The sequence below is a fragment of the Megalops cyprinoides genome, chromosome 19, assembly GCF_013368585.1.
Source record: "Megalops cyprinoides isolate fMegCyp1 chromosome 19, fMegCyp1.pri, whole genome shotgun sequence".
NCBI lineage: Eukaryota > Metazoa > Chordata > Actinopteri > Elopiformes > Megalopidae > Megalops > Megalops cyprinoides.
In genome coordinates, this window is record NC_050601.1 from 729,535 (window position 1) to 753,939 (window position 24,405).

A 24,405-nucleotide genomic window follows, 5' to 3' on the forward strand; every position below is an offset into this window, starting at 1 on the left:
TTTGGATCCTCCATTTGGATTTGGTGCCGGATACATACATGGCTTTTCTGTCCATCACAGAGATGCAGCTTCACACCTTGCAAGTGAGGACAGCTGATAATGAACCCCCACACCCCCATACCGGGACAGACCTCCCCACACCCCCATACCGGGACAGACCTCCCCACACCCCCATACCCGGACAGACCTCCCCACACCCCCCTACCGGGACAGACCTCCCCACACCCCCATACCGGGACAGACCTCCCCACACCCCCATACTGGGACAGACCTCCCCACACCCCCATACTGGGACAGACCTCCCCACACCCCCATACTGGGACAGACCTCCCCACACCCCCATACTGGGACATAACTCATGTTCTTCCTGACATGGGGGGTGGGGGTGGTGAGATTAACACCCAGTTCAACAGTAAAAAAACTCACCCCCCTAAAGACACTGTGTCCAAAGACATTTAGACTTTTAATTCAAGTCAGTATATACAACACCATTACAACACCATCTCAAAAAGGAATGACATTTATTGACAAATGCGAAAAATAAATAAATCACATTTCCTTATCAACCTTATCCCATAAAGATAAAATATCTCAAAGTGTTAAATGTTCAGAAATCAAATGAACATCTTATTGTGATATGCATATGTAAGGCCGCTGTTGCATTTGTGTGGGTGTGGCAGAACCGCAGCACAGCTGCACTGCAAGGCCCGAGAAGTCTGCGTATCACCCACACAGACACCTCTGCACGCCACAGCCAGGGACAGCAGCAAGTCACAGGCTTCTGATGGGGGGTTGGGATGCGCTGTCCTGCTCCTCCTCCTCCTCCTCCTCCTCCTCACTCCTCTGACTGCACAGCCATCTGTTTCAGCAGCCGCTGCTCCTTGCGGTCTCGCATGCGCTCCTTAAACTCCTCCAGCTCCTTCCTCTGTCCACAGAGAGCCACAGAGTCACTCTTTCACAGAGTCACTGTTCACCCCCTTTATTCACAGAGTCACTGTTCACCCCCTTTATTCACAGAGTCACTGTTCACCCCCTTTATTCACAGAGTCACTGTTCAACATTTTGAGTCCCTTATGTCAGCACCACTCCCCACACCTTATCACTCACATGCATCTTTTCATCCGGTGGGTAGATCTCCCTCTTAGGGTTGGAGGTCAACGAAATAACCACAGGTCAGGGAGGAGAGATGGTGGGAGGAGAAGAAGCAAATCAAAATAGGTGAGAAACTTTTGCAGCCAAACAACAGCCTGTTTATCCAGAAATCTCAGGTGGTTGACCTACCAGCTGTGCTGTGTCCAGTTTTACACTAAAGTTGGTGGGAAGGGGGGGTTGGTTAGTTTGGCTAAGGTTAATTTCCACAGCATTTGCTTTAAATTAAATGTCCATGAACAAAATGCATACCTCAGCCCAACACCACGCACTACTTTCAGAAAAGACTAAACTAAATGGCCAGTCACAAGTTAGCATAAATGCTTTAAAAAGCGACAGTGGTGCTATTCTAACCTAGCAAAACATCAACAACAGGTACACCTCAAACTGGGGGCAGGGCAGCAAGGGTGGCCACCTGAGCCACACCCCTGGCAAGAAAGTGACAGGTTTTAGAACACCAGGCGATGGGCTCCCAAACGGCCTGGGTCACCTGGGGTCGTCACTCTACTGATCTCCATGTAAACTGTCTGCGCTGTGTTGTCACTCTTTGCAGAAGCTGCTGGTGTCATTCAAACCCTGCTTTTGCTGGGATCCCACACGGCTGTTGGCAGAGGTGGAAAACCCCGGCTTCAGAAAGAAAAAGTCCTGCCACATATTTATTCTTGCCATTCATTACACCAGCTGAATTTAATTAGCACAACTCTTCAGCCATGTAGAGGGGGTAATTAGTGAAATCACCTTGTTTAGTGAATGGCTAGAACAAATACGTGGCAGGACTTTTACTTTCTGAAGCCGGGGTTTTCCACCTCTGGCTGTTGGCTGGAATAGAGGCGTATCAGAAGATTGCCAAAAACACACACTGGGGAAACTGTCCTTCTCTGAAGATATGCATAATACTTTTACCATAGAGAACAACAGCTGATACCTGACAATTAAATGCAGAAGCCACAGACATCTTTATCAGAATACCAGAATACCGGCGAGTTCAGTTTGAGTTAAAGAATCAAACCGATACTGAAGGCCAGGATGGGAATGCAAGACAAGCCATGTGGTGCTGGAATTAACGAAACAGACGGGGGTTTCAGGGAGTGACTGCTGAAGACAGAGGATACACACATACATAGGGCGAAGGAGAGAGATACACACACATACCTAGGGCGAGGGAGAGAGATACACACACACACACATACATAGGGTGAAGGAGAGATACACACACACACAGGACGAGGGAGAGAGATATGCACACACAGAGAGTAGTTTCTAACACTGTACTGACCTTCCTCTTCACCACATACTCTTCAAAGTACTCTGCCTGATTGGAGATCCAGAACATAGCCACGGGAAAGGACAGATACAGCATCATCTGCGGAGAGCAAGGCCAGCACACACAGCATCACAATAACAGACACAAAACCGTGCAGCCCACAGCAGCTTCATAAAGACGACGTACGCACACTCATCTCTCACATCATCCGAGCAGCACCTATACGGACAGTGTGCCCGACATTAGTTTACACACTCATTCGTGACGCCATGAGCACAGAAATCCGTCACACAACTCAATCAACCAACCTCTACATGTATGTGATCTACTACCGCACAAACTGTAACTGTAAACTTTAAAGTTTAACAATATCTCACAACTCTAACAACTCTGTTCGCACCTTGGCTAGCATATCGGCCACTGTGTCACCACCACATTGGTGTGTAGAGATGGCGAGCCAACATTCAGCGTTATGTCTTCACTGGTATTTACACTCTGCTACTGAAATTGTGAAATATATAGAAAATGGCCCACAGTCAGTAGCCTTTTAGCAGTTAGCTAGATAGCAAGCCAGATGAGTAAGAAGATACTAGCTAGCTACAGAAGGAGGCAGTGCGCAGATTGGCTAGACTTTACTGCATATGGATGCGTAAATGTCCCTGTCGTTACAGCTATGAACCCATCCACTTCAGCTGCCATCGGCGGATGTGCGCAGCGCCTGCTCTGCGCTGACGCCCGTCATCCAGCAGCGTGTTACGTGACCGCTGGCGTGTTTCTGTTCCTCAGCCAGCGCGTCGAAGGCTGCGCCTGCAAGCGCTGCGGCGCTGGATCTCTCAGCTAACAACTGCATTTTCACCTTAAAGTAAGCAGCTACTTCTGCACAAACGACGAAACTCAAATCTCCCTCACCCGGAACACCTCTGTCTTGACTCCCATATTTGCGACGACCTTCTCCTCGCTGTGGTGACAGTCAGTTCCGATTGGTTAAGTGAAAACGTCATACTGTGGCATAGCCAATCAGCTGCTGGGTTTACAGCCTCAGGTATGACACAGCGAAACGCGCTCTTAAAGTTGTAGCGTCGTGTGGAGCAGAGGTCCTGAGAGCCGCATAACGCCGGGTTAGCCCGGTGAGGATGCGACGGTGCGCCTTTATTTAAGCGTTTATTACAAAAAGCATGTGCTGTCTGTAATATCTGAAGATATCGATATGATATGTTATGTTCATTGAAATGCGTAATTTATGTGTTTGTGAGTAATTATATTTTTAAGCATCCTCGTTACATAGTTAGCGTACATGCATTCCGTTATGAAGTCTAAAACCGCATTTTGCAAAGCATTATGTTAATGTTCATAACGCCTTACAGACTTTCACCATTCGCCGCAGCAATGACCAGATGCAGTTCCTTCTGTTTACGGCTTAGTTTGTTTCAGAAGTTGCCTAATTTATTTCATCCATTTCATCTATTTATTTTCATTCCATCAGATAAAAAAGTAGTTTTGTCACATATTATAATCACTCAAATAAACAGCTTCATCACGTCTTACAGTAGTTATTAACGCTCGTCAGAGTCGGCAGAGATACAGCTGTGAAGCAACTTCCTGTTCGTTGGATGATTTAGCGTGATGGCCCTACGTGTAGCTAGTTATCCAGCGACTTATATCTTGAATAGGCTACTCCTACAGCAACAGATGCACGTTTTTATTTAGTTGTAGGAATTATCAATTCCCAGTAAACTAGCTAATAAAACCAAAGAATGAGACATTCCTTTCAAACACATAACAAACAGTGTATTTGTTCTTACAGCAGCATCAGAGTGATTGCAGTGTGACAGCTGGGGACTGAACCCAACAAGCTACTGATGCCCCTTTTCAGCCACAGTAAGACCCAGGAATGTCGAGCATGTCGGGCTTAAAGTCTCCTGTAGTCCCAATTACATTTGCCTTTATCAGATCGATTTACGGATATCTTTAATTCAATAATAGCAACAATTCCTTTGCAAACCCCTTTAACAGCGAAATATGAATTATAGGCATCTATAATTACTATTAGTTCGAGTGATTACATGATAAATACTGATCATAACAATTACATATCCCCATTATAACTCGTTGAAAATAATTTTGACCAGTCGCAATTTCATTCTGACCAGTCACAATTCCATTTCCGACATCTATAGGCCTAACTGAATTCCGACTGGTCAAAACGATATTCTTACCAGTAGAAAGTATTTCTCAACATATTAATAATACAGTATATTCATGTTCAGTCATAATTGTGCTTCAGATATCTATCATTACAGTTTTGACATTTTAATTAATATTAATTATAGATATTTTGAATTGAAATTATGACTAGTCATAAATTAATTAAAGATTTTCGTATCCGTTTTAGTTCGAGTGGTTAAATTAAAAGGGCAAAGGAATTATTGATATCTATTATTTGATTAAAGATATTTGTAAATCAGTTTTGACTTTTTGTCAAAATATAATTACCACTAGTCAAATGTAGCCTAATTAAAAGTAGACTCAAGTAATTCGACGTGAAAATGGTCTGGCATATTTATAATTTCTTTATAGATATCTTGGTTTTATGACTTGTCATAAATGTAATATAGAGGTTTATATATTTATTGGTGTTGGCTCGGCTGAATAGTTGTTAAAGTGGCTTTCCATACTCAAGGGCGTAGGAGAGAGTTTGATATTGGGGGGCACAACTTGCTATGAATTTTAAGTCTGTATACGTAATCCCAGTCCTTAAAGGAGCATATATCTTGATTGAAGAATAAAACAATATAAGGATGGCTTGAAATAAGAAGGTATGTGCGTGTAAACACCGCTTAAGTGCTTTCAGGAAGAGCTGCACACCTCTGTTACTACTAAGCTCATCTGGATATAGGAGATGCACATCTGGGGCAGAGTTTGCCCAACATGAAGGTGTATCACCCAACATTAGGATGTGTCTCATGAGGCCTATATATAAGAGAGTTATTTTCCTCGTGGAGATGGAAAGTGTATGACACTAATCCACATAACCAAATGTCACACTTTGATGTAATGATGGCATGCCATCCAATCACAGCAGAAGACTGCCAAATAAGGACTACACACAGCAGACGGGTTTTCCCTCACTGTATAGCCAGGGAAAACAGGTGCAACGTTGATGAAAATCTGTGGCCTTGAACAACAGGAAAGCATGGAAGTACAGTATATACTGTGTGTAGGCCTACGTTTTTTGTTTAACTTAATTAAAACATTTATTCGTCTGCAGTTTCTAAAACTTAAAATGTCGACTGAATACTGTGGTGAGGTTTTCTTCACAAAGTTGGTCACATAATTCTCCCACCGGTATTACTGCTCGGAATTCTCTCATGTCTTGGCATCATTTGTCTTGCCTTGAATTGTTGGTGAATTCTTAAATAAAACTAAACAAATCAGTCATCACGTGAAATAACATAAAACAGTAAGACAGTTGGTGTGCATAATTTGTATTGCGGTGAACATAATATATAATATCATAGGCTAAATGTTTTGAAAGCGATAGGATTAAGCTTTACCAAATCAAATAGAAGAGGATCTTCCCCACAAGGGCCGGAAAAATGACCCACTTCTCGAACCCTCCGCCAGCCCCTTCCCAAATATCAAATATTTGCTCTGCTTCTGCGCAGGGTCGAATCCCCCCGCATCTGACAAATTACTTGAATTTGACTATATTCTCTTAATTATCTAAAATTAAATCTATACTTTGGTCCAGTGACTGCAACTAGCAACTAGTTTCGTTTGGGTGTGAAACTATGCGTAAAACGAATGCATGCTTGACGCGTTTGTCAAAAGTTTGACAAACCTTCAAGCTTCTTTGTCTTTCTGACTTTCTGTCATTCAGGAAAGTCTTCTTTGGATCACCAATTTTTTAATCTTGCTACGTAACTACCTAATAATTTTAAGTTTCGTTTCCCCCAAAACACGTCATATGTTTGGCTCCTCCAGCCCAGGCTGTGCAGAGTCGGCCAGCGGACTCCCTCCCTCACTTCGCATCGTCATCGTCAGGTTCACTTTGATTCTTCTTCATATCGTGCGATTTTCAGGAAAGCTTTTGTTACTTCAGTTTGGAGAAAAGCATGACCTCCACGAGAGGCTGGTGCCGCGCGACAGGTGTGTATTGCCAACATACATGGATATAATGACCGCATGTAATGAAATGATTAGGTCACTGGTGCGGTGTTTAATCGGATAAACTAACACACTGTAGGCCTACACATTCCTGTGTGTTTCTCCTCTCGCGTAATTACTGTCACTGTTTACTCTTTTCAGCGTCTTGCCCCGAGGCTTCTTCTAGCTTCTTTGTTCTTTCTGACTTTCTGTCACTCAGGAAAATCTTGTTTGGATCACCAATTTCTGAAATTAGTCATTTTTACTGGTTTGCGTGCGAAATATAAGTTAACGTAAGAAAACTAAGGAACGGGGCGTTACAGTGGGGCTGCAGTGTAGCATAGCGGTTAAGGAGCAGGACTCGTAGCTGAAAGGTTGCCCGTTCAATCCCCGCTGGGACACTGCTGCTGTACCCTTGGGCAAGGTACATAACCCACAACTGCCTCAGTAAAAATATCCAGCTGTATAAATGGATAACATTGTACAGAAATGTAACCTATGTAAGTCGCTTTGGATAAAAAGCGCCTGCTAAATGAATAAATGTAAATGTTACAGGTTTGGGGTAGATTTAGTGTAATAGAATGTGTTACCTACACTCAGCCTGTTTCTTGTTATGGAAGTCTTAAACCCCGACCCCTCCAAAGAGCACAAATTTAACAATTCAATTAATTCAACAGAATATGAGACATGAAATGATGGTTTAAGAAACCTGTGTATGAAAGAATATACGTGTTAGCCATTAGATTTTTTAAATAATAAATTCAAAGGCAGAAATTTTGAAATAAGAGTTTTGGCAGCAAAAGCACTGCCAAATAGGCCTACAGGTGAGATGTGAGTAGGATTAATCCTATTAGTACCCGTACTAAGATTTCCCCCATTGGTTGGACAGCAGGGGTCACTAATGAGCAAAGCGACGGACAAACCCTCGTCGGTATAAACACCGGAATATCCACCGTGGAACGAAGCCGGTTTGAAGCCTCTGTGGTCTTCCGGTCATCGTCAGCTGATAACTGCGGGGATCGACCATGGTCTGCAACGATCAGCTTGCGTTTGAAATAAGCTAAACTTACTATACAGACGGGCTAACTTACTAATATTTCCATATGTGTGTGTGTTTCTAATCATTTCAGCATTTTGCCCATACCATCTTCTTAATTCTTTCTCTCTATTTCTCTCTCATTCGTGAAAATTTTGTCTTGAATTTATAAATGATGGTAAAAATGCATGTGTTTTCCATTTGCCATTATTTTTCATAATAAATGCAAAGGCAGAAAATCTGAAATATGTGTTTTTGTAGAAAAAGCATTGTCAGCTAGCAGATACTGGTAAAACATGAGGAAGATTGGCCAAGTTTTGCAGAAAGTTTTACAAAGGGGCAAATGGGAGACGCAGTCCAAATCTTGTGAAACGAATCCCAAGGTGTCAAGCTTTGAACTTCACCTCCCATAATTCCCTGTGTGAAATGTTTAGTGACTCTCTGCCTCCTGATAGCATCCTGTGTGGAAAGGCCTGTCCTCTCTCAGCTGAATGCAGTTCCTCCTTTAGGTTTTGTTCAGGGTGGGGTGTGCCCCCCCCAGGAGCTGCGCATGGTGCTGGTGGGGAAGACGGGGGCAGGGAAGAGCGCGACGGGGAACACCATCCTGGGGAGGCGGGTGTTTGAGGCGGAGCTCTGCATGAGCTCAGTGACGCAGGGGTGTGAGAAGGCCCGAGGCACGGTGCTGGGGCGGCGTGTCATGCTGGTGGACACGCCCGGCCTGTTCGACACCGCGCTATCCCAGCAGGCCGTGCAGCAGGAGGTGCTGCGGTGCCTGGCCATGTCAGCCCCCGGGCCGCATGCCGTGCTGCTGGTGCTGCAGATCGGTCGCTTCACCGAGGAGGAGCAGCAGAGTGTGCAGATCATCCAGCAGATCTTCCAGGGAGATGCCGCCCAGTACATCATCCTCATCTTCACCCACGCTGACAAGCTGAAGGGCCGCTCCATCCACGACTTTATCTCCAAGCAGGACCAGAGGATCCAGGATCTGGTGGCACGCTTTGGCAGGAGGTTCCTGGCCTTCAACAACGAGGATGAGCAGGACCACACTCAGGTGGCCAAGCTCCTGGAGATGGTCGACCGCATGCTTGCACAGAACGGCAACCACCACTTCACCAACGAGGCCTTCGGAAAGATGGACCAGGCTCTGGCGGTCTTCCAACATGAGCATCTGGAGGGAAACCGCGAACAAATCGAAAGAGAGAAAAAGGAGGCCAGGGAGAAGTGGGAGGCGGCCTGGGCCGACTTCAGCAGACAGATGAGTGAGAAGAGAGAGGAGGCAGAGAGGCAGAGGCAGCTTGTTGAGCAGAAGGTGAAGATGCTGAGCGAGAGGATAGCAGAGGCAGAGCAGCAGCTCCGAGGAGAGAGCGCGAAGCTGGAGCAGCTGGACACGGCCGAGAGCACCCGCAGGCAGCGGGAGAGAGGCTACCGCAAAAAGATCGACAACGAGATTGGCCGGGCGGAGAAGGAGATCGATGACCGCTACTGTGAGAGTGCGCGTGAGGAAGCGGAGGGGTCCTCTGACTTCCTGCGGAAGGCAGGTGTCATTGTGGGAGTCGCCGCCCTCCTGGTGACCGGAGCGGGGATTGGGGCGGGAGTCACCATGATGATGGGTACAGGAGCGGCTGCAGGAACGGCTGCAGGAACGGGGGGGTTGGCTGGGGCGGCTGCTTACATCGCTGCCATGGCTCCAGAGGTGGGACCTGCTGCTGCTGCTGCTGCTGCTGCTGCTGCTGCAAATTTAGGCCCTCTGCTTGCAGCTCAGTGCTCCGTACAGTAATGCAGTGAAACTCTTTTCCAGCACACAGAGGCTCACATGCATCCCACTGTAAAACTCTTCTACACAGAGACGCTGATGTATTCTATAGTAAACCTCTCCTCCAAAGTTTTGTTGCTATCATATGCAGTAAAATTCTCCTCTACTGTAAAGCTGTGTTTTCCCACCGTAGCATTTTTCAAACTTTTCTCAAACACCAGACTTGGGTGTTATAGGAAATATACCTGATCTGTGAGACAGTTCATTTACTCTCTGCCTTAATCCCGTTTCTTTTTTCCACATAGAGGGCTGTTTTTACCTGGCTCTTAAAAGAGAGGTGTCTGAGGTAAGACAGATGAGGCAGAAGAGAATATGCAGAGACATTAGATTTAATTTCTTCAGTGTGTTTAACAGATAAATCAGTTATCTGATGTAGGGACAGTGGAGACATGATTAAACAGCAACAGACACTTACCTCACAGATGGGAATGAGTGTCTCTACTGAATGCAATGCATAGATTCACTGACTATATGATATGATTGCTTCTGCAGTAGATATGTATGATATTACAACTTCTGCATTGTATTACGAGGAAAATATACAATTCTATACAACTCGCACTGTTAATCGTTATTTGGAGTCCTTGCACTGCACATAGGCAACTGCAAGGTGCTGGTCTTCAGAAACTTTGAAACTTTGAAACTGGCCGCATCGCTGGCCAGTAGTACCTGGGAGACCACAGCGGTGGAGCGAACTGCAATCATCCAGGCAGAGGTCGGGGGGTATCGACAGCATCTGTGTTTGCATTTGGCACTGATATAAAAACGAAGGAGGCAAGAAAGTGCAGCCAATGCCGGGGAGGTACCAAGGCGCTGCTGCTGTTGAGAGGAAGGCGGACTGTCGGACAGCAAAGGAATGGTGTAGTGGATAACATGGGCATACCCTTCAGCAAGGCTTATTATAGTAAATATCACAATTTACTGAAGGAACGACAGATTAACACACATTTTGTAAGTTGTGCCACAACCTCGTACATTAAATAAATTAGTCGTGTCTATGTCTATTAATGCCCAGTGCTGTGTAATTATTTATGGAAAGCTTACAGTAATCATTAGGTATCATTTATACCACGCATATTGCTTCAACGATTATTTTATTTTGCATTTGAAAAGAAATATGCATGCCAGACAAGTAGCACACAGCATAAAAATATGTCTTGAATGATTCGCCATCACCAATTTGCTGTCACAACGTCACATTATGTAACTGGCTGGTTTGCGGCAAATAAATTTACTAGTAAAACTTGTAGTGGGATTATCCATCATATAACTGCATTAAAATGAGCAGTCTGAAGTACACAGCGTCCCTGCAACAGCCACAGAACATTAAAACGTAGGCGCTCGGTTTGCATTTCAGTTAGCGCAGAGTGCGCGTCCGGTCGCTGTGAAATGACGTTTTCTGCACGCAAACGTTGCGTCATTTTGCGTGCAGCGTCAGTGACGTCAGAGAGAGCAGCTCGTCCTGGATTCTGGGAAAGGAAGAGTCCCGCGCGCACTGACAACCGATTAAATAAGGTAAATAAAAGGTGTTTTTCGTTTGTCTCAGGTATAAGGAGGGAAAGACGTGACGGCGCCTGAAATAAAGTGTCGACTGATTGGCGAGAGCCCGGGGGAGCGGGGCTGTGTCGGAGGCTCCGGTCCGGGAGAGCAGAGGGGCAGCTAACGGAGGCCCGTCGCGGTACGAGGCACAGAAAGACAGAAAGTAAACGTCGTTAGCCAGCTGCGCTGTAGGTCCGCATTTGTGCGACCCTGTAGGTGCCTGATTATGGGGGCGTCTCTGCGTTTGAGCCGGGTTTGGGGCGCCGGTACAGACGGCAGCCGGGTGGGTCGCTGAGACCCGTGAGAGCGGCGCTGATTCGGTGGGTTGTTTATTCGCAGCCGCAAGGCCGTGATCGCTGTGAGTTAGCCAGCGAGCTGCGCACTCTGCGCGGCGCTACGCACTTTCCGCAGCGCAGCTTCCGTCCAGCGTTGCAGTCCGGAGCGAGTTACGCGCGATGCCCCGCGTAGGTGCCGTCAGGAATAGTGCGACGCCATACAGCGTATTCTCGAAGCGAGCTTACGCACAGAGGCGTAGCGGGGACTTTTATGAAACGGTATCGCTAGCTGGCTAACTGATGTGGGAATTGACCACTTCGGTGAAGATGGCTGATTAAAACAGCAAAACCGTATTTTAATGCGTTTTCATGGAGCCGCCGGCCGCGCTGCGCAGAATGTGGAAGCAGAAACAGCAGAGCTGTCGGGATATCGGTGTATGAAGTTAGTGTAGAGCAGCTAGCGTTAGCAGCAGCGGGAGCGGGTCCGCTCGGCAGCAGAAGGCAGGGGTGAGCGCACATGCAGGGGCACAAACCGTCCGATCAAGTGCTGCACAACACCCAGGGGACACGGGAATATTGCAACTTACTGGGGATGCGTTAGGGATTTCAGAACATAGATTTGGATCGGCGAGTAGTGGCCTTTTTGTGTGTGTAGAGATGGAAAGGGAGCGATTTTGGAAACGCACACAGCCGGTCAGCCAGCCGGCTCTGCACCGTCCGCCTGTTTCAGTTAACCGAAGGGTCGTTTCTCTTGTTTTCAGCCGTTCAGCCAGCGGCTTCTGCTTCCTGGTAGCGCTGAAACCCGACAGTTGTGTTCGTGTCAGTCAGGTCTTTGCTTGAGTTCAGCGTAATGTTGCTGTACCTCCACCTCCAGAGACGCATCTGCGATCAGAGCTGTCGGGTTTTATTCGCCAGCTGATCAGCCGGTGTTGCTCCCTATCTCAGGATTTGCATTGAATGTGACGTTAAATAAGACATGGAAAGTGGCTGTGAGCAAGTATACCTTAGCTGTTTACAGGTAGGTACGGTTATACTCAGTAAAGAACTGGACCGACTCCTGTCCGTTCTGCCTCTATCGGTGTGGAAAGGACACACAAAACCGCTTCATAACCAGTATAATGGCAGTGTCCTTATACCAGTCAGTGCCAGTGTCAGTAGTATGTAAACACAATAGAAAAACTGGAAGTTCTCCTCTTTCAGATTGTGTCTTTGGAGACGCTAATCTCTGACACCTGATTGTCATGTGTTGATAAAGCCCTGTCAGCCAGCCCACCGGAGGGGTGCCGGGATCATTTCAGCGGCCATATGAGGACCAATGCCACACACTCAGTGCAGAACTGGACAAATGCTGGTGTTGCTTTTAGCCCCCCACTCGGCAGAGTTGTCCCTGCAAATTGGTGTAAAAATGCTGCCATGTTGCTGTGGGCAAATCACAGATTATGTACACAGAGGCTTTGAACACTGCTTTCCGGCAGCCTTACAGTAATTCAGTCACTAATCAGTGCAGTGAGGCCGCACCTGCAGGGCGTCTGACTGCTGGTGAGACAGGAGGAGGGAGCTGTGGGGTTTTACTCATTTCTGCTCAGCCACAGTCTGGCTCGGCATGGTCTGTGGCTGGATAATGGGGGATTCCTTGGGAGGCTGTCGTGTGGATTCTGCGTCACAGTCTGGCATCCCTTCTGTCTGTTCTGTCAGGCTGAAAACCCTCCAGTCAAGAAGGCCTTCGATTAAAACCATTTCTGAGAAAATGGGGGAAAAATTAAACAAAGCCTTAAAGAATTAGTCTTCTGTAACACTTAATAAAAATATAACCTGAAAAGAAATGTGTATTTGAACAATGGTTTCCTTGTTATGAAATTCAGAAACTTTAACCTCATACACACACACACACACACACACACACACACACAGCATGGTCACTCACACACACACTGCGTGGTCACACACACAGCACAGTCGCACACACAGTGCGAAAACTGGGATCCTTCCAGGCCATGGCATAACTGCTTATATTCACACTGCAAGACGTGCCAATCAAACCAATGTATTTGCCTGTTTTGTAGATTGATCCAGTAGCATTTTGCAGTCTGATCAGTTATGGCGTAGGGGCCAAAGTTCATGTTATTAAACAGGACTGAAGAAACGGATGTGGAATTCAAACTGGTGAAGAAGAACAGGGTCCTTCAGTCTGGGGCGGGAGTGAGGGCTGCAGCTCCAGTCTTACACCATGCAACATCGTTATCGGTGAACTCTCAGGTCTTCCTTCATGACAGAGAGAGAATTCCTGTTTTAGGCAGATATCCTGGAATGCTGTCCTCAGATTGGTCTTCACGCTTGCAAGTAATCGTTAGACTGCTGTGCACTCGGCACTCATCTGGTTGATGAGTTTGATTGCAGGGAAGTGTGGGGTTAGTCTCACAGAGCAGTGTGTTTCTGACAGAAGCCCGTCGTGCAGCGCTCCGTAAAAGGCCCTCAGAGGGCACAGGGAAAACCCAGCCATGCCTGCGGTGTTGAGGTGTGCAGAGTGTCCCACTCTGTCAGGCACCCTCCTCTGCCTGCTGGATGATTTTTCGCCAACTCCACATGCTCAGCTGTGTCTGTTTAATGATAAAAATAAACCCTGAAAAATAACTGGAAATAAAAATTTTTATTGGTAAATTTGTTACAAAATGTGAATATAATTATCGTACGCAATTATATCCATATTTAAACCTGTCATATCATGATAACCCACTAGCTCTTCCATATCGGTTTCCAGTGTTGGGGCTTTCTGTACCAGTGTAATGTGTAATGATAGAGCGGGTTTTATACTGACCTGACCGTGGTAGCAGTGACCCAGTGAGAGATCAGCAGCTCCAGTGTACACTCGAAAGGCAGATGAGTGGCCTGGATGGAGGCAGCCGGGGGTCAGGCTGTGCTTATCTGATGAGGGACCAGATGTCTGACCACACGGTTACAGGTATGAATCCAGGTGGATTCATGTGTAACATGTTTTCATGTAGCAGATGCTGCTATCCAGAGTGAGCTGGACTCTCAGTGCCCTGTCTGGGGCTGGCAGGGGGAGGAATCATGTGGTGCGGTCAGAAGGGTTTGCCTGGGGGCTGGGGGGGCTTTTTCCCTTTGTTGTCTCTCTCAGTCCTCCTTGCTGTGTCACAGACTCTGTCGATCAGTGCCTCATCCTGTCCCCGTGGCAGCAGCTGCTCTTTTGTCTTGGAGAGAAGTCCACGTGGCACTGGGGACCTGGGTAATGAGAGAACACTTTCCCTCAATTATCTGCCCTCTGAGGGGCAGGGGGCTGTGTCAGAGACAAGCTGCTTCCCATTGGAGCACATGGAATGGGATGTGTTGAGGTGAAAGGTCAGGGGTCATCAGATGGACTCTGTGAATGATTAAGCCCCCAGACAGGGTGGCCATGCAACTGTCTGACTATTTCCTCACTTTCACTGACGGACAAGATATCTTGCCAGCTGGAAGGAATGACTACATCTCCTACAATGCATCACTTTCCACAGCCACATTGATCCATGCATAGGATAAGAAGCTAAGTAAGAAAACACTTTTGTGTTACGTTTTACAGCTCACCTGTGCAGGTGTGACAGCCAGGTGCTGGTTGGATGCTACTGAGACGGGAATCGTGCTGCTGCTGACAGTGGTGCACCAGCAGGGGGCACTGCCACACTTTCCTCTGCACTGGTGAAGTGACGAGGACACTGTGCCGTAGGAGGAGCGGTCTTTCAGATGACACAGTAAAGGGAGGTCTGCTGTGCTCATTAAAGGGTCCAGGGGGCGTATCCAAAGTGTAGGGGTTCCCTGATGTCCTGCTCACACTCCGGCACCGGCCGCCTGATCACCCCCACAATCAATCCACTAAACAGTCCCTTAATTCCCAGGTTGTCCCAGCTAAAGAGAAACTGACATCTAAGTGGAGCTTTCTGGTCAAATGGAAGTGAAGTAAAAATGATATTTGCTTATTGCTTCTAGTAAACAGCTTGTCACTGATATGTAGCTGCTGCCTGTAGATATGTCACAAATCACAACACAGGAAGCTGCAGCCTCTTTCTCCTCTCCTCTTTGTTCTTTGTTTTTCTCCCTACCCCTCCTTTCTCTCCCAGATGGCTAAAACTGGCCTCATTCGGCATGCCAGGAGGTATGCAGTAGAGACATTTTTTGACATGTGACCATAAACAGAACTATTGCACATGCGAGTTGGTCCAAGACAATATCTGGTTTCTGATAGTACTGTGTCCTCAAACAGACCTTGCTCTCAGCTGAGAACTGTCTCATTGTGGAACTCTACACATCCTGTCCCCGTACTGTCGCTATACTTACTGTATGCACTTTTGTAAGTCGCTTTGGATAAAAGCGTCTGCTAAATAAATAAATGTAAATGTAAATGTGAAAGTTCACAGCAAATGGCCCATCAGCTAACGACTAAAATGTTGATTGACTATTTTGGAGGCTTATCCAAATGTTGAAAAACCACAAATAATTTTTTACCCGATCCTTTTGACAAGGACATCAGAGGAGCCTTATTTTCCAGTGAGTTAAAACAAATCCATGAGGTAACTTCCTGATTTATACATTTATAAATTTATAAATCAGGAAAAAGGGGCTGCAAAAGCGTAGAAGGGCCTGGCCATTTTCCGTGACTTTGAGCAGAAAAGTACTGAAGCTGTGTACAGATGCAGATGCAAACATAATCGCAGCGTAAGGACAGGCACAGGCAAGCCGGGCATTGCAGCGCACGTACTCCAGCTGGGTTACTGCCAGATCACACAGAGAAGTGGGTAGCGTTAGCTCCCTGAGTAGCGTTAGCTCCCTGGGTAGCGTTAGCTCCCTGAGTAGCGTTAGCTCTCTGAGTAGCGTCAGCTCCCTGGGTAGCGTTAGCTCCCTGAGTAGCGTTAGCTCCCTGAGTAGCATTAGCTCTCTACGTAACATTAGCTCACTGGGTAGCTGTTTATGTTGTTAATGATACCGTTGCATTGGCTGTACTACTGTCTTAATTGTGTATGTGTGTTGTAACTGTGCTGCCTGTTAGACTGTAAGTTAGGCAGTCAGGTAGTGGCAGTTTTAGTTGCTTTACAGCAGTGTGGCAGGGAAGGTCTGAACAATCCCTTCTTTCACGCCTCTTTCATAAAAAAAGCACCTTTGAACCGGAAACTCTAATGGAGTACAGTGAGCCAGCCTGATTCCAGCTCTGCAGTGGGAAAGGGGTACGATGAGCCAGCCTGGTTCCAGCTCTACAGTGGGAAAGGGGTACGATGAGCCAGCCTGGTTCCAGCTCTACAGTGGGAAAGGGGTACGATGAGCCAGCCTGGTTCCAGCTCTACAGTGGGAAAGGGGTACGATGAGCCAGCCTGGTTCCAGCTCTACAGTGGGAAAGGGGTACAATGAGCCAGCCTGGTTCCAGCTCTACAGTGGGAAAGGGGTACAATGAGCCAGCCTGATTCCAGCTCTGCAGTGGGAAAGGGGTATAATGAGCCAGCCTGGTTCCAGCTCTACAGTGGGAAAGGGGTATAATGAGCCAGTGGTTCCAGCTCTACAGTGGGAAAGGGGTATAATGAGCCAGCCTGGTTCCAGCTCTGCAGTGGGAAAGGGGTACAATGAGCCAGCCTGGTTCCAGCTCTGCAGTGGGAAAGGGGTACCCTTTGTACCCTGTTGTACCCTTAGGGAAGGTACTTCACCGAGATGGCCTCAGTAATGTCTGGCTGCATGGATAGCACGTAAACATGGGCAGCTCTCCACTGGATGAAAGCATCTGCTAAGAAAATAAAATGTGTCTGTGTGTGTGTGAGAGTGAGAGCATGCGTGCGCTTGTGCCCGCGTGTGTATGCCTGCCTGTGTGTGTGTGCGTGTGTGGGGTCTGTCTGAGGCGGTGTCCGCTCCCTGTACTCGGCAGCAGCAGCGGCTGTGTATGGCGTCTCGAACACAGTGTCCCTGTGACGTCATCCAAGGAAAGAGAAGTGCTCAGTCACAAGCAGAACAGCCTGTTCTCATATGCACTCAACACCAACTCAGATCCCATTCAGAACACTGACTCAGGTCAGTCACATTCAGAACACTGCCTCAGATCAGTCACATTCAGATCAGTCACATTCAGAACACTGACTCAGATCAGTCACATTCAGAACACTGACTCAGGTCAGTCACATTCAGAACACTGCCTCAGATCAGTCACATTCAGATCAGTCACATTCAGAACACTGACTCAGATCAGTCACATTCAGAACACTGACTCAGGTCAGTCACATTCAGAACACTGACTCAGATCAGTCACATTCAGATCAGTCACATTCAGAACACTGACTCATATCAGTCACATTCAGAACACTGCCTCAGATCAGTCACATTCAGAACACTGACTCAGATCAGTCACATTCAGATCAGTCATACATGTCAACTTGGGCAAGGTACCTAACCCACAACTGCCTTAGCAAACATCCAGCTGTATAAATGGATAACATGTAAACATTGTAACCTACGCAATTCGCACTGGATGAGAGCATCTGCTAAATGCCAGTAACGTAACGTAATGTAAGACAATGGCAATGACCCTTATGACAGAGGAGTAAATAATCCTCATAAAGATGATAGTTATGCTCATGATGATGGTGATGGCAGTGGTCACCTTAATGACTCGGGCTGCTTGTTGTTTCCATAGAGACGGCAGTGAGGAGTGCGATGGGCCCTGTGGCACTCTCCCAGTGCAGTGTGTGTGGGGGTTTAGCCTGAGCAGCTGCTGTCCCGCCCCCGTCCGGCCAGCATGGGGGACGGCCTGGAGTCCGGAAGCAGCGGCCAGGGGCATCTTTCCGGCCCGCACGCCAACCCCTTGCCCCCCGAGACCTCCGACCCCGCCCGGCCCAAACGGCAGACCAATCAGCTGCAGTACCTGATGAAGGTTGTGCTGAAGACTCTGTGGAAGCACCACTTCTCCTGGCCCTTCCAGCAGCCCGTTGATGCCGTCAAACTCAACCTGCCCGTGAGTCCCCCAGAGAGCACCCCCACACCCCCAAACCTCGGGGGTACCTCTGTCCCCCAGACAGCACCCGTGCATCCCCAAACCTAGGGGGCCCCTGTTGTCCCTCAGAGAGCTCCCCCACACCCTCAAACCTCGGGGGTACCTCTGTCCCCCAGACAGCACCCCCAAACCTCATTGGCCCCTATTGTCCCTCAGAGACCATCATTCCTGTGCATGCTTTTCTCATTTGATGTTAATTGTCTTGCTTGGTAGCTGCTCTGTGCTGGCAAATGGAATGCTGGGGTTCTGACGTCAGCCTCTTGTCCTCCCTCTGGTGTCACTTCCCTGCTCAGGACTATTATAAGATCATTAAGTGTCCTATGGACATGGGAACAATCAAGAAGCGGCTGGAGAACAGCTACTACTGGAACGCCCAAGAATGTATTCAAGACTTCAACACCATGTTCACCAACTGCTACATCTACAACAAGGTACTGCAGTCAGGAGGCGTGCTGCTAAGTGAAACGTTCATGATAACTAGTCTGAGTTAGTCGCTAAAGCAGCGACACCAGCAGCTTGCTTCTGTAAGCAGCGTGTGTACATTGCAGTGAGGGAGACCAGGAGGTGTGAGGGAGAGCAGTGAGGGAGAGCAGGAGGTGTGAGGGAGATGGTGCTGATGGTAGTGATGTCAGACAGACGTGGCAGTGATGGTGATGTGAGTAATGTTTGGTGTGAATGATGACCTGTAGCCTGGAGATGACATCGTCCTCATGGCCGAGGCTCTGGAGAAGATGTTCCTGCAGAAGATTTCAGAGATGCCCCAGGAGGAGACTGAGATCACAGTCATGACCGGCAAGGGGCGTGGCCGTGGCCGCAGAGACAGAGGTGAGTGAGAGGGGCAGGGCCACAGAGACAGGGGTAAGTGGGAGGGGCGGGGCCACAGAGAGATGAGTGGGAGGGGCAGGGCCAGAGTGTCAGGTGAGTGGGAGGGGCGGGGCCACAGAGAGAAGGATGGGAGGGGCGGGGCCAGAGTGTCAGGTGAGTGGGAGGGGTGGGGCCGCAGAGACAGGTGAGAGCAGGAGAAGAGCAGTGAGTGGCCATCAGTGTTAAATAGCCAGCAGTGTATTTTTGACCTTCTGTCTGTCTGTGACTCTCAGGCCAGAACTCGAAACCGGGCCCTGCCTTGGATTCTCCGTCCACAACGCCCCACACGCACGGCCTCTCTGCCCCCCTGCCAGGGCTGCCCCCCCCTCTGCCCCCACATCTGCCGGTCCCCATGGGCACCCATATCCCCCTGGCAGCACCCCCCTACACCCTGAGCCCCAACGACTGCATCACACAGGGCCCCATCCTGACCTCCGTGCCCCCTCCCGCTGAAACCACGCTACCCCACACGCCCATCCTGCAGAACGCCGCCCCCCTGGCCAAAGTGAGTATCACCGCTGGGAGGGGGGGGGGCAGAGCAGTGTGGTTAGCCGGGTTCACCGCTAGGACTGGGGGGGAGGGGGGGGAGGGGCAGAGCCGGGTTCACCGCTGGGAGTGGGGGGGCGGGGGGTTGGGGGCGGGCAGAGCAGTGCGGTTAGCCGGATTCACCGCTGGGAGTGGGGGGGGCAGAGCAGTGCGGTTAGCCGGGTTCACCGCTAGGACTGGGGGGGAGGGGCAGAGCCGGGTTCACTGCTGGGGGCAGAGCAGTGCGGTTAGCCGGGTTCACCGCTGGGAGGGGGGGGGGGCGCAGAGCAGTGCGCTTAGCCGGGTTCACCGCTGGGAGTGGGGGGGGCAGAGCAGCGCGGTTAGCCGGATTCACCGCTGGGAGTGGGGGAGGGCAGAGCCGGGTTCACCGTTCCCCTCCCTCCCCCCCTGCAGCCGAGGAAGAGTCAGAAGCGGAAAGCTGACACGACTACGCCCACAGCCAACGACCAGCTGAGCGAGTCCTCTCCCGCCGCGTCCGAGTCGAAGCCGGGGAAGACGCTGGCGCGGAGAGAGAGCGGCCGCCCCTCCAAGCAGCCCAAGAAGGAGGCGCCTGACTCCCAGCACCACTTGGGGCTGGGCGGGGCACACAGCCCCAGGCAGCAGGAGCAGCTACGCTACTGCGCGGGCATCGTCAGGGACATGTTATCCAAGAAGCACGAGACCTACGCCTGGCCCTTCTACAAACCTGTGGATGCAGACGCCCTGGGCCTGCACGACTACCACGACATCATCAAACACCCCATGGACCTCGGCACCATCAAGGTGAGGGTGGGGTTAGTGGTGGGGCGGGGTTATTGATGGGGGCGGGACGGGGGGGTGAGCGAGAGGGACGGGGCCCGGGGTGCGATCTCTGGCTGATCTCCCCCCTGTCCCAGGTGAAGCTGGAGGGCAGGCAGTATGGAGATCCACAGGAGTTTGCGGCAGACGTGCGGTTAATGTTCTCCAACTGCTACAAGTACAACCCCCCTGACCATGACGTGGTGGCCATGGCACGTAGACTACAGGTGAGAGCCTGCATTTACACACTCACACGCACACGCACACTCACACATACTCACACACACATGCACAAACAATATACACAAACACACATACGTATATAAACACATATAGGCCTACACACACAAACACATAAACACATATATAAAATACACACTGACTCGCACGCACACACACACAAACACACACACTCGCTCGCACACGCACACACACAAACACACACACTCGCTCGCACACGCACACACACAAACACACACACTCGCTCGCACACACGCCCACACACGCATGCACAAATATATACATACACGTGTATGTAAACACATACACACATACATATACAAACACACACACATATACAAACACACAGGCATGTGCCTGTGTAAACTGAAGCTTGCTCTCGTGCTGGGAGACGATCACACACTTTCTCATGCTGACTGAATGGAGGCTGTCGGCCTAATCTTCACCTGACTGCAGCTGCCATTTGCCGTCCGCTCTAACTGGCCTGCCTCTGTCCTTCCTCCCGGCAGGATGTGTTTGAAATGCGCTTTGCAAAGATGCCGGACGAACCTGAGGAGAAGACGTGCCCCGCCCCCTCTCCCGCGCTGCTCCCCGCCCCCGTGAAGGTGCAGCCACCCCCCACCCTCGCCTCCTCCTCGGACAGCTCCAGCGACTCCTCCTCGGAGTCTGACTCCTCTACCGACGACTCTGAGGAGGAGAGAGCGCAGAGACTCGCAGAGCTGCAGGAACAGGTGAGAGAGCGCACCTGCCACTGCTCCCAGGGGATTACATGTCCCAGCATTACCCTTGCTGATTGGCCAGCCTTCCCAGTGTTGCTCTGTCTGATTAGTCAGACCCCATGGTGTTCCTGTCCCTGACTGGTTGGCTAGAAGTCTTAGTCTAGATATCGCTCTTTGGCAAGCCGTTCTGCTGTGTCTGGTTGGACGGGCCTCCCAGTTTGGCTGACCCTGATTGGGCGGTTCTCCCAGTTTGGCTGACCCTGATTGGGCGGTTCTCCCAGTTTGGCTGACCCTGATTGGGCGGTTCTCCCTGTGTTGCAGCTGAAGGCAGTGCATGAGCAGCTGGCCGCCCTGTCTCAGCCCCAGGCGAGCCGACCAAAGAAAAAGGAGAAGGAGAAGAAGCAGAAGAAGAAGCCAGGCGGAGCAGCGGTAAAGATGGAGGAGGCCCAGGAGCCCGCTCCGCAGCCCCTCAGGAAAAACAGGAGCGTGAAGGAGGCCGCACCTAAGAGGTCAAAGACGCCCAGGTACCCACCATTTCTGAGGTCAGGGGTCAGGTACCCACCGTTCCTGAGGTCAGGGGTCAGGTACCCACTGTGCCTGAGGTCAGGGGTCAGGTACCCACCATTCCTGAGGTCAGAGGTCAGGTACCTACCATTCCTGAGGTCAGTGGTCAGGTACCCACCGTTCCTGAGGTCAGGGGTCAGGTATCCACCGTTCCCTGAGATCAGAGCTCAGCTACCTACTGTTCCTGAGGTCAGGGGTCAGGTACCCACAGTTCCTGAGGTCAGAGGTCAGCTATCTGGTAGCTGAAGCAGTGAGCACAGTGGAGTCTGCTGACACGGCTGCGTTCAGTGTGAGTGCAGGCTGAGTACCAGGTTTGACCTGCAGGCTGGTGTGCGGGGGACGGGGGTGGGCAGGTCGAGCAGCGGGGTGTCACGGTTTTTTTCACGGTTGTTTCTGATTGGTAGGTTGATGTTTGTGAAGGTAAGGCTTCTGTTTCTGATTGGTAGGCTGATGCTTTGAGTGCAAGGCTTCTGTTTCTGATTGGTAGGCTGGTGCTATGAGTCTGTGGGCTGGTTGCTCCTTGGCTGCTCCAGCAGCTGGGTGTCACGGTTACCCTTCTCTCTCCCCTCCGGTGGGAGGGGCTGAAACATCCACATTGATCTTGCTCCATCAAATTATTCTGAAAATGTTTTTGTGTCTTACGTGCAGCTGTTAGTACTGATAGTGGAGGCATGGGGGACTCGGTAACAGTGATGGTGCTGACCTGGGGCACGTTCCCCTCCCTTGTCTCCTCTGTCCTCAGCAGCAAGAAGGAGGGAGTGAAGAACAGTCGCTCGGGGCCCCCTCCCGCTCTGCCGCCTCCCTCGCTGGCCCCCTTGGCCACGCTGGACTCGGAGGAGGAGTCCGGAGCAGGGGCGGGCGTGGCGGGGGGCGTGGCGGAGAAGTGTAAGCCCATGTCATACGAGGAGAAGCGGCAGCTGAGTCTGGACATCAACAAGCTGCCGGGAGACAAGCTGGGCCGCGTGGTGCACATCATCCAGTCCCGCGAGCCCTCGCTGAAGAACTCCAACCCCGACGAGATCGAGATCGACTTTGAGACGCTCAAGCCTTCCACCCTGCGTGAGCTGGAGCGCTACGTCTCCACCTGCCTGCGCAAGAAGAAGAAGCTGCCGGGTGCGTGGCCCCCCGTCTCCCCCCGCCTCCCCCCGCCTCCTCCCGTCTCCCCCCGCCTCCTCCCATCTCCTCCCACCTCTCCCTGACTCTGCAGTGTGTAGCTGAGTGACTGGGTGTGTTTCTCCTGCAGCGTGTAGCTGGGTGTGTTTCTCCTGCAGCGTGTAGCTGAGTGACTGGGTGTGTTTCTCCTGCAGCGGCAGAGAAGGTAGCGGACGTTATGAATGTGATGAAGATGAAGACGGGCTCTTCATCAGATTCCGGCAGCAGCAGTGAGTCCAGCTGCTCCGACAGCCAGGACTTTGGGACAGGTGGGACACGTATATGCGCATGTATATAATCTCACACACACACACTCAATCATGCATACACTCACAGAGGGATGCACACACACATTTACAGTTATTCATTTGGCAGACGCTTTTATCCAAAGCGACTTACAAGTGAGGTACAATACAACACAAGTGAAAAGCCATACGGAGTCAACAACAATAGAGAGAAGCGTTGACCAGGTTTCAGGGTTGGCCAGGCAAGGTACAGACTAGCAGGTTAAGCTAATGAGTGCATTCAACCATGAGATTACATTTCTGTAATAATTTTATTTTGTAGTTTAGTAGGAGAGAGTTTTAGTCATGAGAAGTTCCTTTAGGGGGGTAGTGTTTCAGGTGCTCAGGTGAGAGTAGATGAGTTGTGTCTTCAGATGTTTCTTGAAGACAGAGAGGGACTCGGCAGAACACGGACACACATATACACACACACGCACACACACACTCACACACACACTCACACATACCCGTAGATTAACAGCAGTCAGGTCCTTGAGTTATATGTGTTACTGCTGCCGCTTAAAAACATCAGTGCCATCATATGCCCCCCCCTCCTTTCTGTTCCTGTCCCTCCCCTTCTCTCTCTCCCTCTCTACCTCTCCCCCCCCTCCTCTCTCTCTCTCTCTCTCTCTCTCCCCCTCTCTCTCTCTCACTTTCTCCCTCTCTCTCTCTCTCCCTCTCTACCTCTCCCCCCCTCCTCTCTCTCTCTCTCTCTCTCTCCCTCTCTCCCTCCCTCTCTCAGGACCGGCTCAGAAACAGAGGAAGAAGCCTCTGCGTGGGAAGGAGAGGAAGAAGCCCCTCCCTCAGGCCCCTCAGCCTCTGGCCCCGGCCCCGGCCCCGGCCCCGCCCCAGGTCCCGGTGGTGCAGCCGATGCAGCTGAAGCAGCACCCCTTCCACACGGCCTACGTGCCCCCGCCCGTGACGGCGCTGGAGCCCTCCCAGCTGCTGGGGGGTGCTCTGGACCCCCTCCCCCATTTTGGCCAGCATCTCATGCACATGTCCCACCAGCACACCCAGCC

General features: G+C 50.1%; 3 protein-coding genes across 4 annotated transcripts in view; 2 read left to right on the forward strand and 1 right to left on the reverse strand.

Annotated features, from left to right (window-relative positions):
- Positions 1 to 613: 613 nt before the first annotated feature.
- On the reverse strand, positions 614 to 3,391 carry LOC118795052 (protein PET100 homolog, mitochondrial). The gene is made up of 4 exons (XM_036553401.1): positions 3,323 to 3,391; positions 2,426 to 2,512; positions 1,108 to 1,140; positions 614 to 925 (listed from the first exon to the last, which is right to left on the reverse strand). The coding sequence occupies exons 1-4, from the start codon at positions 3,347 to 3,349 to the stop codon at positions 836 to 838; spliced, it is 237 nt and encodes a 78-aa protein (XP_036409294.1). The 5' UTR covers positions 3,350 to 3,391; the 3' UTR covers positions 614 to 835.
- A 3,067-nt stretch (positions 3,392 to 6,458) lies between these two features.
- LOC118795034 (GTPase IMAP family member 9) lies at positions 6,459 to 10,187 on the forward strand. Its single transcript, XM_036553375.1, has 2 exons — positions 6,459 to 6,562; positions 8,105 to 10,187. The coding sequence occupies exons 1-2, from the start codon at positions 6,529 to 6,531 to the stop codon at positions 9,370 to 9,372; spliced, it is 1,302 nt and encodes a 433-aa protein (XP_036409268.1). The 5' UTR covers positions 6,459 to 6,528; the 3' UTR covers positions 9,373 to 10,187.
- A 658-nt stretch (positions 10,188 to 10,845) lies between these two features.
- brd4 (bromodomain containing 4) overlaps positions 10,846 to 24,405 on the forward strand; it is an 18,535-nt gene continuing 4,975 nt past the window's right edge. For both annotated transcript variants that reach the window (XM_036552454.1, XM_036552455.1), the window contains exons 1-12: positions 10,846 to 10,923; positions 17,884 to 18,201; positions 18,534 to 18,671; positions 18,930 to 19,065; positions 19,338 to 19,609; positions 20,044 to 20,412; positions 20,526 to 20,654; positions 21,177 to 21,398; positions 21,708 to 21,910; positions 22,693 to 23,063; positions 23,258 to 23,371; positions 24,129 to 24,405. The exon at positions 24,129 to 24,405 is cut by the window's right edge. In XM_036552454.1, the coding sequence (XP_036408347.1) occupies positions 17,986 to 18,201; positions 18,534 to 18,671; positions 18,930 to 19,065; positions 19,338 to 19,609; positions 20,044 to 20,412; positions 20,526 to 20,654; positions 21,177 to 21,398; positions 21,708 to 21,910; positions 22,693 to 23,063; positions 23,258 to 23,371; positions 24,129 to 24,405 (2,447 nt within the window). In that variant the 5' untranslated portion in view covers positions 10,846 to 10,923; positions 17,884 to 17,985. The remainder of the gene's footprint in view (positions 10,924 to 17,883; positions 18,202 to 18,533; positions 18,672 to 18,929; positions 19,066 to 19,337; positions 19,610 to 20,043; positions 20,413 to 20,525; positions 20,655 to 21,176; positions 21,399 to 21,707; positions 21,911 to 22,692; positions 23,064 to 23,257; positions 23,372 to 24,128) is intronic.

Coding starts and splice junctions, on each gene's coding strand:
- LOC118795052 (XM_036553401.1), bottom strand. CDS start 3,349: ATGGGAGTCAAGACAGAGGTGTTCCGG. Junction 2,513..3,322: donor TCAAGACAGAGGTGTTCCGG/GTGAGGGAGATT, acceptor TGCTCTCCGCAG/ATGATGCTGTATCTGTCCTT. Junction 926..1,107: donor CACCGGATGAAAAGATGCAT/GTGAGTGATAAG, acceptor CTCTGTGGACAG/AGGAAGGAGCTGGAGGAGTT.
- LOC118795034 (XM_036553375.1), top strand. CDS start 6,529: ATGACCTCCACGAGAGGCTGGTGCCGCGCGACAG. Junction 6,563..8,104: donor AGGCTGGTGCCGCGCGACAG/GTGTGTATTGCC, acceptor TTCCTCCTTTAG/GTTTTGTTCAGGGTGGGGTG.